Source organism: Odontesthes bonariensis, chromosome 1 (genome assembly GCF_027942865.1).
Source record: "Odontesthes bonariensis isolate fOdoBon6 chromosome 1, fOdoBon6.hap1, whole genome shotgun sequence".
Taxonomy (NCBI): Eukaryota; Metazoa; Chordata; class Actinopteri; order Atheriniformes; family Atherinopsidae; genus Odontesthes; species Odontesthes bonariensis.
The window spans coordinates 31,328,383-31,344,431 of NC_134506.1; the positions used below are offsets into that span (position 1 = coordinate 31,328,383).

The following is a 16,049-nucleotide window of genomic DNA, read 5'->3' on the forward strand; positions in this document are numbered from 1 at the left end:
TGAGAATACAACACACCACAATTAGTGTAGTGGTAATGGATCCTGTACTGCACAGGAGAGGGATGATTGGCACCCTTGAAACCCCAAAACAGCCAAAAGTGACTGTGCAGCAACACAGAACGACCTGCTCTCTCTTGTACTTATGAGCATAATTTGCATAAAAGCGAGTGGATATTCTAAGACTGAACAAAAATGGAGCGATCCCACCGCTACATATTTCTGGACTGAGAGAGTTAAAACCACATAAAAGACTCAGTTAAGATAAGAGTATGAAAAGCATCAAAGTCCTTATAAGGAGAAATGTGTGGTTGGTGAATGGTTGTACTAGCTAACTTTAGTTCAGAAAAGCAGTGATCTTTCTTTTAGTGGTTCTGAGAAAATGCTCAAAGACAAGGAAGAGAGGAACGGCTGATACTCATTCAGACTCATATCAAAGGCCCAACAGTGCTAGCTGACCTTCGAAGCAAGAGCAGCAAGAGCCAGCAGGGCAGAACCATGACTGCTGAGCTAATTTGAACCTTTATTGTACAACATATGAGGATAACAAATTAGAGATTATAGTTTATAGACTGTAATTTGATGCAATCTTTCCATTTTCTAACTTTGCGTGCCTGATAGTTCCTTTTTTCATCATCTGTCTTTTTAGTTGTGTCAAGGGAGGTGACATTTCATGTTTTCACTGGAACAGCTGTAATGAGCCTGTCAACACTGGAAAGAAACATCTGCCTCTTTTGCTCCAACACTGTCTGTTATCTCTCACTTCAGCTTCAAAGACCAGTGTGGATAATTAGGTCACTTACAAAGCTCTGTGTTTAGTCATCCATCACAATAAACAATAACTTGTCCCCATCTACTATGGACAGTCCGATAAATTACAGCATCTCTGTTAACAGAGACACTGCTAAGGCCATTACAGAAGACAGGACACTGCTCTGCATAGAACAGACATCTTTTAACATTCATTCTCTGTCTCCTTGTCAACCACTACTGGTGATGTTAATTATAGAATCACCGTCATTTGACTTACCATATTTGCACTTCCATGAAAACATCTCAATGTAACCTTTGCGATTAAAATTTATAGACTTTGAGTGGGCACTTACCACATTCTCCTTACTCAAATACAGTGGAAAGTCCTTGGAAACGATCGCAGCATACTGCAGAAGAACTTTGTTGATAGTCTGCAGGGATTGCAAGAGAAAGTCTTACAATTACAGTTTGTTTGCTCTTCAATCATTGAATCTTGCTGTAAAAGAGCCACTTCCTAATAAGATTACATCAAAAGCAAATATACCAAACAGTCAGTTTAGATCAATGGCAAACTCTTTAACTCTAAGTTTTTGCTGGCACCGGAGTATTAAGGGTTTATTGTGAGGCAATTCCAAAGGGACTGACCTTCGCAAAGCGGCACATAAAGTGAGCCAGAGCCTGTGGGTTTGGGCATTCTAGTTTCTTGATAATCTCAAAACTCTGGTTTAGTTGAGTGAACACATCCACCACTGAACAGGAAAAGAGGGCGTGCTCCGAGGTTTGCTGGAACTGAAAGAGAGGGACAGAGATGGACATGAATTTAGAAAGAGAGAGACGGAATGGCAAAGTGATGAGATTGAGAAGATGGACTGAATTTTAGTTTCGAAGACCGTTAACAAAACATTATGGCGCTTTGTTTAGGACTGTGATAAAGGCACTGACAACATCGTAGGTCGGTACAATTTTGTTTTGCTGTCAAGAAAATTGAGTATTTGAGTATAAAATGAGTAACCATTTTTTAGTAAGTAATGTAGTGATTTACTGCACTACACTTTCATTAGACTGGAGAGATTTTGATTCCTAGATTCCTTGTATTCCCGTCTTTCCATGTCTCAAGGCAAAACATTTCCTTCGTCACCTGAATTTCTTTGCCAGCCGACCGAGAGCAGGGTCGGAGCCAAGGTATGGTCGTCGGTGGACATGACCACCATTTACTTAAGCCTGGTGGCGACCCCACACAACCAATTTAGAAGTTCTTCAGAGGGCTACTCATGTTTGTGTTATAGAACTAGTGTTACATCTTGGGAGTCCTGTTTTATCTTTAAATCAATTGCGCAATCTGCTTAATGGAGTGCAAAGCAAAACACAGAAGAAAAAATAAAAAGAAGTAATAAAAACAATACTTCACAATCCCCTACCCTATCCTACCCTTCCCCAGCTCCAACCAACCAGAACACTAAAGGATTGTCTGCTAAATCAAAAGAAAACAAGCAAACCAATCCTGGGGACTTAAGAACGGGGAACTGAGTAAAAACAACAACATCTAGTTCTAATAAACTTGTAGATTTGCTATGAGGAAACACGAGGGACAGATAAAATCATTGCAAAACTGTTAAAGTCTAAAATCCTAAAAGGATACCAATTGGACATAAACACAGATAAAATTAAAAGAAATAAAAGGAAATTACTATTTTATTTATGTGCTACAGGGAGGATTAAATAAAAAGAAAAAAACACAGTAAACAAATGAATTAAAATGAATATACAAAGTTCATATGATTAATTTAGAGACAAAACAAAAAACAAAACCCATAATCTAAAAAGTAAAAGTGGCAAAATTCATGGATTAAAAAAAGAAAGAAGAAAAAAAAAAGAAAAATAATTCATTAAAAATGAGCTCAGCAATGCTTATCTTTTGTTTATTTTCACATAGATTCAATGTAAAATTGACTTTTATCAGTAATTTAGAAAGCTAAACAAATTTCACTGATCAATCAAGGTTTATATGAACATGGGGTCCTTCTCCCTGGCAGTCATGTCACCGGACTTAAGTCACTTAGGTGAATGGATGTAAAGTTAAATCTTAAGAAATAACCGCATGCTATACTCACTCCATCTTTCTTGTCTCTTCCAAGAGCCCCATTGAGGAAATCCATAGCAACATCCTCATTCTCATCGAGCCATTGAATAACAAATGGATCAAACCACCTAAAAAAAGAAAAGAAAGAAAAAAAAAGATCTTCCATCATTGACAGGTCAAATTATAGTTAAATGCTCATATGATTTGTTTGAATCATGACATCAGTGAAAGGTCACCACATGAGCACTTCAGAGGCCAAAACCTTTTGTTTTAAAAATGTAGGGCAATAACTTAAAACTCATTAGATTGCACTCAAAACTTTGCAGATTTCAGTGTGGGCCACAGTTCATGTAGGCAATAATATCAAGTTTCAGTTTGTGGACAGATCAGGCAGGGAGTCTCAGACAGAGAGCAGCAACGAACAGAAGAGGTGTGTACCTCGAACATTTGTAATAATAATGCTGTTTTGTTTTGCACTTTGTCATTTTCTTGTTTAATATGGTGCCTGACTTTGTCCTCAGGCCAACTGGTCCCCCCCTCAAAACAGCACTGTACTAGGGGTGTGCACAACTAATCGATTAGTCGATTGGTCCGAACGGCGCACATAGTTGAACACTTTTTGGTGCTGTTTCTGCCGTTTTTGCACAGATTTTGCACAGATGTCAGCAACGGTAACAAAACGAAGTGAACCATGGCAGCATTTCACTAAACTGTACAACAAAGTCGAATACACATTATGATTAAAGCTAGTTTACTGCGATTCAACCAATGCGATGAAGACTCACCGACTCAACCGTTACATAAATGTTGTGCTTCAGGAGCAAAAAGACCAGACGGAAAGACAACGAAAAATAACTGGTTTTGTTGCAACTAAACGCTCGTGTGAAAGCAAACGACAGGAACAAATAACTGCTTTAGTGATTAATGTTAGTTTAATGATTACGTCACAGGGACATCATGACAAGTCAATTAATCGACTTTAACTGGCTTGATTAGTCCATCTTAAAAATCACCTAAAATGCCCATCCCTACTCTGGCTGAAGGTATCTGCTACATGAGTGAATGCCAATAAATAAGGTGCTATAACAGAAAAAGAAGATATACATTGGGACACAAGAGAAATAATGCATATGTGGTAATGCTTGTATGATGTGTAGGCTTTGCCTCTGAAAGAATCAATCCTGCTAAAGATGGCGTTTGAGTGGCCGTGTAGGGGAACCGGGCGGGTGAGTCATTACTCTGATACACTGGCTGGATGGGAGAGGGCTCAGTGTTCCTTCTTTTATTACATTTGCTTATATCACAGCTATGCTTGCTTGGCTGCATGTGATGATGCATGCACAATGAAAAACATGCTTTTAAGCCATAAATGTGTTCCTCATCCAAAATAATCAATAATCAGCTTGTTTGACGACTTGTTGAAATTATGTGCTGCCACACATCATATTGACATGGCAGTTTTACATTCAGTCAGTCACGCTAGAAGAAAAATAAAGTATTCTCTCTTCTAGTCCAAGAATGTCTTGTTTCAGTAGCCCACTTCGCATCAGTATATCCTTGTCTCCAAAAATCTCACGCAAGCCTCATTTATCATGTTAATTTCAAAGTTGTTGGAGGCAAGCCCTGACTGGGACACCAGGATGCTTGGTGACAGGATGAACGAGACAAGCAGCAGTTAGAGGAGTAGTAAGTGTCCCCCATTGAGAAGAAGTGTAGAGACGAAGATCAAGGCAACGCAAGGAGAGTTCAGCCAGATATTAGAAAAACAGAAAGGTACAATGAATAAAAAAATTTCATAGGAATACAACAAACTCTTAATAGCAGAGGCACTGGGAACTGTCAAACAAAGACTCACAGCTCTGGCTACTCGCCTGAGAAGGTACACTAGAAAAGCCAAAGCCAGGAGAATAAATTGGATAACTGAAGCATCCCTAGTGTATTCTTAGAGGCAACATAACAAGATGAGAACAGAGCCACTCAAGGCTGAGAACTATTCTGTAAGAACAAGAAGACCATATGGGAGAAAGAAGCATCACATAACATAAATGCTCTGTGGCTGGTGGATCTGGGCACAAAACACAACAGTTCCCAGAACAAGAACTGGTCACCGTCACAGTGGCGGAAATCCAAGAGAGAGTCTCAAATATCAGAAGGTGGAATGGACCAGGTCCTTGCATTATACACAACTCTGGCTTAGGAAATTAACTGCACTTCATTAATGCCTAGCAGCACAACAGAACCAGCTGTAAATGAACCCAACCAGAGTGGTAAATCTGAGGTCGGACAGTTCAGGTCATGAGGGATCCCTTGAAGGAGGAACATGGTTAATTACATTAGCAAGGCTGACTTTTGGGAGTGAGTGTGAGTGTACATGTTGTTTGCCTTAATTTGTCTCTGTGTTGGCCTTGTGATGGACTGTCGACCTGTCCACGATGTACCCAGCCTTGTGCCTGATGGCGGCTGCCATGGGCTCCCCACTACCCTGAACTGGATTAAATGGGTACAGAAAATGGATGGAGGAAAGAGGAAGCTGAAAAATGTTGCCAAGTCAAAGTAACTTATTTGCCAGTGGTAACTCGGGGCTGTGATCCCCAAACTGACAGATCCCAGGAACAACATCAGAATTCTCTGTCCAAAAGAGTGCAGTCCAAGGAACAGCTGAGATACTACACTTAACCAATCATTTCATCCACAAATGCATGTTGGTGGTTGCACTCACATACAAACACGCACACACACACATACACGCACGCACGCACACACACACACACACACACACACACACACACACACACACACACATTTGTTTTTATATCCCAGTGGTGATTCTTCATTGACCTAATGCATTACCTAACAACTGAATGCCTATCCCTCCCCTTTCCTTAAACCCAACATAACCTAATTCTTATCCTGCAAAACTATTTTGTGGGGAGTGCAGTGCCCTTGCTTCCAGGAAATACCCATAAGCAGGTTTTGGGTCATAACATTAAAACACACGCTTACGCACACACGCATAAACAAAATCTAGAAACACTGGCATCTTTTCTGGGCCCATGATCATTTAAAATGGACTGAAGTGAAGTGGGAAACTGTCCTGTTATCTCATTACACAAAATTTGTGGAAAAAAGACAAAATAAGGAAAAGGGATCTTCCAGTAGGGTTCCAGTCAGTGTACAGTTGAATAGTCAGCATTAGCATCATGGTAAAGTAGTGTCCTTAGGTATAGGACATGGATAGCTTGTATATCTGTGAAATCTGTGGTGATTATATCGCTCTTATTTATTTATATATTTTCATTTTTGTTCTTGGTGCTGGCTGGTTTTTCTTTGTTGTTTTCAGGCTGGGCGGAGCGGCTTGGAGGAGCGCTCTCTCACCATCCTCACCTGTGGCTGATCACCAATCTGGCACCGGTTAAAGCCTGCTCTCCCCTGTGCTTCGGTGCCAGATGATTGTCTTTCTCAGAGTAATCGTATGCCTAATCTAGCGCTCAGCCAGCTATCAGTGTTCCGCCCAGCCTCCCACCGTACCAGCCAGCAGCCCACCTTCGAGCCTCACCACACGAGCCCCTGCACGGAACCCCCCTGGACCTAACGAGCCCCGCACGGTAATCCCCTGAACACGAGACCATCTTCCTACGGATCACACACCCGGACACGGAGCCTCCTTCCCTACCGACATGTATCCTGGATCCCTTCCTCACTTCCTGGCATCCCAACTTTCCCCTCAGTAATTAAATCCATTTTCTGACACCTAATCTACCGTCTCTTGTTCGCTTCTGGATCCGGTCTGCTCACCCCTAACAAAATCACCATTAATGCTCAACAATACATTCAGGTTTTGGAGCAACATATGCTGCCAGCCAATTAAAATAGCAAGACATATTCAAACCACATTCTGCAAGTATTACAACAGTATGGCAAATATGATTTGATGCAACACTGATCTGTCACCAATCAAGAACTGTGACCCACTGAAAAAAAATTACACAATGAAGAATGAACTGATGAACAGCTGAAATCCTTATGTTAAACAAAAGTGGAAAAACATTTTACTTTTGAAATATCGGTACATTTTGTTTAAAAAAACAGCAACTGGTCTCTTCAGCTTCTAATCACTTACAGAGTGTTGTTAAAACAAGTTGTAATGCAACACAAACTTAGCATGTTATAATCTTCTTCCCTCAGGCCATCCCTGCACTAAACTTTCTATAACTTCTTGTTTTGATTATCTTTTTATTCTCTTGTTGTACTTTATTGCTGCTGTTTGCATATTTGATTTGCACTATGGACTCAATTTTTATGTGGTTTGTGGATGTGAGTGTGTGCAGTGAGTGTTTTTCTTTTATCATTTTAGTATTTATGTGGAATGTTGTTGTGCACCATGAGGAGCTGCATCTCCGATTTCGTTGTATTTTATACAATGAAAATAAAGATTCTATTCTATCACTTTCTACACGTTTCAGCTTTAATACTGCAGTTTTTTCTAATATATATTAGATCAATTCAGCTCATTCAGTTAAATCAACACATCAAAAAACTGCACATTACAATCAGAGGTTAGGCTATTGGTAAGCTTTAACAGACTGCTTTGCATTAGTTGTAGCATTCTTAGTATAAATTTTAGCAAGCTACAAAATAAACAAGCAACTCAGCAGGCATATTGTTCACCACAACTTCTCACAACGGCGTATCTGCTTAATTTTGTTCATACAGTACAACACATTTGTATGTATCTTTGAGTGTGTCTGCATGTAGATGTGTGTGAAAAAGAGAAGACACTTACAGAGAATATTCTGGGGGAACACCTTTGAAGGCCGGCAGGTCACGAACATACTCATTATGGAACCATTTGACTTTGAAGTGAAGATTCATGTATTCAGTGCTTTTGCATAGGCGGTGCTTTTCATGCTCTGTAATGCATATTAAAACAGGAGAGACACACACGTCAGCAAGTATTAGCTAAAGTCACAAAACTTTGACAAAGAATACTAAGTTGTAATCAAATATTGCTTATTTATCATACTATGATCAGAGTAGGTTCTCATTATGCTACCAAAATCAGAATCAGAATTACTGTATTGATCCCAGAGGGGAAATTCTTGGCATTACAAAACAGACTGCTGATTGAAAGTAGGAGTGAGACAAAGTGAAAGAAAAAGGATAAAAAAAATTCCAGAGATCTTTAAAAAGGTCAAAATAGAATCAAAATGTTAAAACAAAAATGCTACTGTAAAACAATAGCAGAGAAATGATTATCATGATTATGTTTGCATATGCACCAGTGTACCAAAAAAAGTATACACAGTATACATGGTCATTATGACCTTTATGTTGGTGATGGTTGTGTAGTTTGATTGCAACAGGCAGGAAACGGCCCTAACCAGTCAGAACAAAGACCATCTGAGACTATCGTGGAGTTTCTGGTACTGGGACAATAGTGATGGATCCTTTGGGCGCTGTGGGTCAGGACTTTCTTGATTGGGCTTGCTTCCCACAAGATGCCAGGGGGAAACATCAGATAGGAATCTGGGGAGTTTGGAGATTGGGTGAATAATTCAGACTCTTTAAGTCTTTCCTGGGCACCAACTGCTGTCCTACTGGGGAAGGCTACTACTGTAGGGGAATGCTGTTGAAAGGTGAGAATGGTCTGCAATGATGTTTAGGCAGATTACAGGTATGAAAGTAATCTCAGGAGGCAGGTTTTCCTAGCAGGACATTGCATTGTAACAAGATGAACATTAAAGCCCACCCGGTTTTAATGTTGTGGCTGATCAACCAATATGTGTACTAATCTCCTTTTTCCAGCCATTCAAAAGCCATTCACAAATGCAAGAGTAAACACTATTGCACAATGGCAATGATATATAAGCAAATAACCTCACAAATACAAAGAACAAAGCAGGAGTGGGTGCTTTTAATCTGACATCTTAACAGGCTCAATTGTGCACAGCCTTGAGCTATCATAGAATGAACAAATTAAACTCAGCCTGTGAATGTGCCCTGCTCTCGCCACAGAAAGAAAGCCCTTAATGACTGCTAACAAGATAACAAAAAAGGAATCAAGAATTCCAGGTCTGCTGAGTCATTTAGTCCAGCTTGCTGTAAACATTTCAGAACAATTAAACATTTCCCAGAAATCCTCTGGTAAAGAGATGCGTGGTAATGTAGCACAGGAGACATCAAACAAAGAGAGAAAGCCAGTGAGAAAGAAAAAATTGGAGGGTTACCTGAGGAATGCAAAAAGAAGGAAAAAGAACAGAGGACAATGCATTATTGGATTATGCATGAAATGACTGCACTTGGAAGAAAAAGAAATCTGGAAAAAAAGCAGATGGTGGTCAAGATGACAGCGTAGATGACAGCCTATCATAAGAACACAAAAGATCACAAAAGAACACAAAGATCATTGGAGAGTTTGTTGTATCATGACAATTGCAGCATGAATAAGACAGGATATAGATCAAAGACCACTCAGCAAGCTAGCATTGCATACAAGAGAGACCAAATCCTCACAGAGGAGAATAGCAAAGACTCGAAGGGTCTACAGCTACGCACGCAGCCCTGTGAGGCTGTACACTGTGCATTTGCATTGGGTGGGAGGGGAAAGTAATAATTGGAAAGATTCCCAGGGGTGAGACAATAAAGACTGCAGCTGCCGATCTTCTTAGGCTGCTGCTTCTTAATTATTGGAATTCTGACTGTAATAATCAATGAACATAAACAAGAATAAATGAAAAGACCCAGTGTTAAAGTTTATATATATATACATTAGGTACATATATAAAATAGATTATATATCATATATTACGTAATATATTGCGTAACTTTACAAAAAACACAATGACTGTTATGTTGGAGTATCATTTAAACAAACTGGTCAAGGTTTTAAAAAAAGTGCAAAAAATAAATAGAAAAAAAAACTGAGAAAATGTTATGGTCAGAGGTGTAGCTGCACCTGTAAAAGTGAGTATACTCTTAATTCTTTTTTTAAATATAGTGTTGGAATTAAAAATGTATTGTATGTCTCTTTTATAAATGTTTATATAATCTAAAATAAAGTTGTTATTGTTTTAACCTGTTTTTTATACTTTTTTTTAGTGGATTTACACAGCACAGGTCAAAATAACCAGCAACATTGTCAATTTAATTTTTTTTCAACATAATACAAGGGTTAAATGACCTCACCAGCACAGATTTTGACTCAAAACTTGGCCAGTGATTTTTTTCCACATTGTAAATTCTTTTTTGTTGTTGTTTTTGTTGCTGCATGATATCAGGGAATAAGTATCTGTGTGACCTTGGCCCCCTGGACCTCAAGTTTAACCCTAGCCAACTCAGCCAATTATGGTAATGCGTAAGAGCGAGCAGGAGGTGGAAATAAACTGGCCTGTTTTTATTTTCCTCAGAAAATTTAAAAAAAAATGTGTTCATCAAACAACAGAATGGTAGATGGTACCTGACTGAAACTTCTATCAATGGATAATGACAATCGGTGATACCTTCCATTTAACAGACGGATAACACTTGATATGGGAGGTTATACAATAAACCTACAAAACCTTAGTGAGTGCTCACTTTATGTAAATCAACATGACCACCCTACCTCACTCTGCCCCCTGCTGTGTGTGTCTTTTGGTCTTTTTCTCCTCCAACTGTGGCTTTGCATAATCTTATCTCACTATTTTACCCAACCTTTTCTTTCTAACTTTTGTCTATGCTTTATTCAGATCCCAACAAATGCAACTTATTTCTCTGGATTTTTGGTTGTTTTTTTCTTCTGTTATTTGGTTTAGTATATGTTATAAATGGGAATGTACATCTGACAATAATTGTTCAAATGATACAAATTTAAAAATGTACTGTAATTCCAAGTTTAAAGCTTGATCAATCTCAGCTGACTGATGACAAAAATGGTAAACAGCTAAACACAGTGTGCTAGGTTTAAACATATCCAAGTTTATTACTATGACACATTTCTGTAGCTCACCTCAGGTTGGCACAGTATCAAATCAAATCAAATTTATTTATATAGCACATTTCATGTACAAACAATTCAAAGTGCTTTACATAAAATAAAAGCATTGCAGCAGGGAGTGGAAGAAGCATTAAAATACATAAAATAATATAAAGAGAAACAAATAAAATAAAAGTAGACAGTAGGGAATTTAAAAAAAATTCTTTAAAGTAGCTTCTTCTAACTGATACTGCAGTATTAAAGGCATGCCATTTGTGCATGCATATGCACATATTTAAATACAGAAACAAGAAACATACATCCATGCAACATCAAAGACATATTTGAATCCAAAGCCCTGCACCCTGGCCGCGTTAATCCTGATAAGAGCTGTGGTGCTTACTCTGATGCAGAGCACAGCGCCTTCCACCCTACACTCCGCTCCCAGCTTGGAGAAAAATATCTATAAATGTGCCTTTAACAATGTACCTGCATGATAATTTATTCCAAAGCAAAACACTCAAAGAACGAAGAAGATTGTGAGTCCTAAAGTTAAATCAGCCTGTTGTCAGCTGTTGCGGCGACTATTTACTTTAATAATTGTTGGACTTCACTTAACTGAAAACATTAATGAAATTGCACTGGCAGTTTGTTATATATGGCAAGTCTGTCTGTGTTTATGTTGTTTAAATATCAGACCTCATATCCTAATGCAAAGTGGTTTCAGTACACTAAACTTAAAGGTTTGATGGGGTTGTGGTCTTTGGCAAATATATCCCAGATGTTGTGGCCTGACTTTATTTTTGGCAGAAGAGTGAAGATAAATTCAAACAAAAGTGGGAAGGTGTCATAACTGCCACAGCGTCAAACAGAATCCTGGTCTCAACATGAGGTCGGTTCAAAATGCACCACAGAAATAACTTTTTATATTATCGAACAATTTTCTTATTTTATGTGTGTGTGTGCGCTGTAACACTCCTGTCAGAATAATTTGCTTATAGTAGTTAGAATACGTTGAACATGCACATACAACTTAAACTCAAACACCTTATCACATAACCCAGGATCTACACCAGGGGGTTGTTTAAAGCAGTAATCTGCAGAGTACATGCCTGCAAAGCTAGAATAACCGCAGGCACTAAGTAGTTACTTTCTTTGAAAGGAAAACACTAAAAAAAAATGTCACCGGTTTCATAGGCAGCTAACCTTTAAAGTCAAAGTGGTTTGGATGGCTGAAATTGCCAAGGTCTCCCCTGGATTCACTTGTTCAGTCTGTGTCATAGAGCGAGCAGGTGGTATAAACATTGTGAATACAGAGTCCAAGATTGTTTTACTGGAGAGGACAAGCAATTATTCAGCTGCAGAGTATGTGTAATATCTGCACACAGGGATCCACTGTGGTAGTGCCACTTTAATAACTGAGCTGAGAATGAACACACATACACACGTCATCACAGTTGGTCAACCTTTCTGCAGCGAGCTCTGACTGTACCAACCCCCTACTGTGACACGCTGAGACTCATGTACAGTCTCCAGCTAAATGAAACAGATGGACAGAAAAGTAGAGGTCGGCAGGTGTTTATGTGGGTCAGTTATTTCAGTATGTAAGTATCAATAAGATATGCAGAGAGGAAGTCCATGTTTGGTAAATCCGAGTTTGTGAAGGTGTTAATGGCCATTTGTTTTCTCTTGACGTGACGAGACATCTGAAATCTGGGCTGTGTGCTTGTTTTTCCTGTTTGTTTCTTCTTGTAAAAAAAAGCTACTGTACTCATTTTTACGTTAGTCTTTTCTTATCATGGAGCTAAAAGTATTAAGTGGGTTGTGGCTTAGAGGGACGCTCATCAAACATTTAAATATTCAACTTCAGGAAATCATGAATTTTTGATGTAAACTAAATCAAGTTTTGTAGACTTAATGCTTATATTTCTTGCATACAAGTAGTAATTTCAGCCAGTTAAGGTCAGGGTTACATCCATCACTACCTCACTAATTTGCTGCTGCTTTCGATCAAAATTAATAATGTAATGGCCTTTAAATACAAATGAATTTTAACAAAGAATGACTGCATATCAACTGCATATAAATTACTGAATGGAACTGACCTTGTTGCCAGCTGGATCCTGGGATCTGGGCTACCTCGGATAACAGTTTTCTCTCAGAATTCAAAGTATGTAGTTCTGAAGGCAGAACTATCTTCCTATGGTTAAGTGAGAACACAGTTCTTGAAAGCTTTGATATTGGCATTTCAAAAGTCTTCAGTTTAGGAGCCACAAAGATGATTTAATTTCTATAAAAAAAAAAACAGAAACACAGAGTGACAAAGTGCACTTCTTTGTATATTTTGAATGAAAGGAATAAGATATGATTTTCCCTTCACTGGGCTGATTGTGATTGTTGAACAGAGGAGAGAATCTGAGGGTTATTAGACCTCAGGGAGCTGTATTTAAAAAAAAAAAAAAAAAGAAAGAACATTGCAATGAAACATACAGAAGGTGCCTGACTTCACAATAAGGCTCAAATTGGTCTTTTTTTTTAATATCTATCGTCACCTTCCTAAAATAATCGCCTAAGTCATTTTTTGGCATCAAAGGTGTGGTCCAAAAAATGCCTAAGTCATTTATTTAATCTTAGTTTTTATGAAAAACAATAAGTGTTCTTATGTCAAGCATCATCCTTTGATACATACTTACTGACTGAAATTATTATTTTATGCGATAATTTAACTATTGGGGGGAGTTTTTTGTGTTTCCTGAAAAACCTGAAAAAATGACTTATGCGATTATTTTAGGAAAGTGACGCTATGATTCCATTTAGAAATGTTGCAGGTGACAGATATCTCTTACAGTGTATTCTAAAACCACATCAAGGTCTTCAAAAATATGAATGAGCTCAGCAATAATTGATGAATTTCACTTCCTTGACTGTATTTCATGAGCCAAGGTGTACATTTTTTTACACTGTCATTTTGGAAGGTAAGCCAATCCATATTTTTGTGTGCTGCTGTGTTGATTCATGCAAATCCTGTCAGCAGAGGCCTCCTAACAGTGTCACATGAACTGACACATAAAAAAATAATTTGAAAAAGGACTTACTGTACCATGCATATGCACGTTTTAGTGTGTGCAATCCTTGTAGCATTGAAAAGACTGAAGTTAGCAGCACCACTGTTGACCTTGAAATATGCTTCATATCTTTGCATTGCATTTTTCTACCCAGCGCATTATTAATGATACAAAAGTTTGCGGAGAGGGAAAACAGAACGGTATCTGCATGCAAATGAAGAAACACATGATGAAGTTTTTGAAGTTTAGTAAAAATTTTAAATATTTGACAGTCCACTTACTATCTGTTTTTCTGGCTACAATCATTTGTAGGAGGTATTGGGAACTGCTTCATTACACATTTCAATAAAATACTATTTTGACATCACTGTTTCAATTAAGAGTCAAAATGCCAGTGCACAGTGCCAGCTGAACTGTGGTGGGGTGTTAGCGATGTTGTCTCACAGCAAGATAGTTCCTGATTCAAATCTCTGCTGAGGCCTTTCTGTGTTAAGTTTACATGTTCTCCCTTTATCAGCATGGCTCCTCTCCAGGTATGCTGGCTTCCTTCCAAAGTGTTAAACATGCACCTTAGGTTCATTGGTAATTCATAACTGTCTGTAGAAAGGAGTGTGAGTGTGGATGGTTGTTTGTTTCATTTGTCTTTGTGTTGGTCCTTGACACAGGAGCTACAGCAGCTTTAAGTAGTTACACCTCCAATCACTTTTACCTTTGTTGAGAGTTGGAATTGTAGTTGCAGTTAAGAAGAAATTACTTTAGGAGTTAAGTTCCTGACTGTAACTGCTTTTTTTATATATATATATATATCATGGGTTAATCCCAAACGGGTCAAATTAAAAAAAAAATGTCCAAAAAAAACAAAACAGGTGTATCTTTTTTTTTAAAATGTATTTATTTTTTTTGCTCAGGATGCATATCATTCAATATTAAATTTAAAAAATCTACACTAAAAGGAGTTATGCGCCCTAATGTTTTCTTATTCTACTACGGACATATGTTGTACTGTGCTTCAGCCGCATAATAAGAACAGTTTAGAAGCATCACTGAAAGCCTAATTGAAGCCCAATATTGCAATGACATTTATGACCAGAGCTATGCATGGAAGAAAATATTATGTGCCACATAATCATACCATTAAAATAGGAGCCACATGCCAGGGAGTGTACTGCACACTTGTGCATGCACATCTGTTCATTCATACACAGTAGCATGTGTGAGCGCCTTTGTGCTCTGCTGATCATAAACTCTCTGGGTGGTCCTAAGGGAGGAAGAGGCTCAAGGTCCCTGGTGAGGATGACATCTTGTGTGACACAACCCACAGGGACAGATAAACTCATAGGAGAATCACTCACTCTCTGCCTCATTGATTTAAATGCTATTGATATTATGATGAACTGTAGCCGTTCACCACAGCGTTTCCATCCTACAACCCTAAATCAGAAAAGGTTGGAATGGTGAGTAAGAAGTACAAATTTGATTTTAAATATAATCCAGTGATTCTTAATTCAATATTTTTATTATACATCCATTCTTGCATTTCAGGCTTGCAACACATTCCAAAAAATGTTGGGACAGTTACTTTGTAATGCCATAATTCCTTCTCACAACACTTAAAACAGTTCCTTATCCTGTTACTTTTAAACTTTTCAGGGGTTATATTGTCCTATTCTTCCTACAAACACATTTTAAATGCAATAGTATGGGGTTGCTGTCACATTTCTTTGTTTCATAATTCTCCAAACATTCTCTATTCAGGACAGGTCAAGACTGCATGTAGGCCAGGTCAGTACCCTTATCCTCTTCTTCCTCAGCCTCTGCCTTTGTACTGTATTCAGAATTAAGTTTTTACATGATCTTGTTGAAAAATGTTTGGACATCCCTGGAATAGATGTCTTTCTGAGGTCAGCACATGTTGCTACACAATTTTAATATATTTTTCCGCATTAAAGTCGCTATCACATCAGTGTAAATTACATTTGCCAAGTCACTGATACAGCTCTGTTCCATCAACAAGCCTGGCTTTTGGACTTGTCTAAGGCATCAGAGATAATCACAGGTGTCCGGCATTGATTTTTTTGTTTTGTTTTGCTCTTAATTTTTTTTCCAACTTTTTCGAATTTGGGGTCAGACAGTAAAAATTTAGTGAAGATTGTATGACCAAAAAAGTAGCCAAGGCCAGCATGGTTTTTCTCTGTGACAT

The 16,049-nt window shown here is 38.3% G+C and overlaps 1 protein-coding gene across 1 annotated transcript in view; it reads right to left on the reverse strand.

Moving 5' to 3' along the window:
• Positions 1-16,049, reverse strand: part of unc13c (unc-13 homolog C (C. elegans)) — a 114,474-nt gene that overhangs the window by 20,921 nt on the left and 77,504 nt on the right. The window contains exons 20-23 of the mRNA XM_075464239.1: positions 7,614-7,740; positions 2,862-2,958; positions 1,396-1,539; positions 1,104-1,181 (exon numbers count right to left, since the gene is read on the reverse strand). Of these exons, the coding sequence (XP_075320354.1) occupies positions 1,104-1,181; positions 1,396-1,539; positions 2,862-2,958; positions 7,614-7,740 (446 nt within the window). The remainder of the gene's footprint in view (positions 1-1,103; positions 1,182-1,395; positions 1,540-2,861; positions 2,959-7,613; positions 7,741-16,049) is intronic.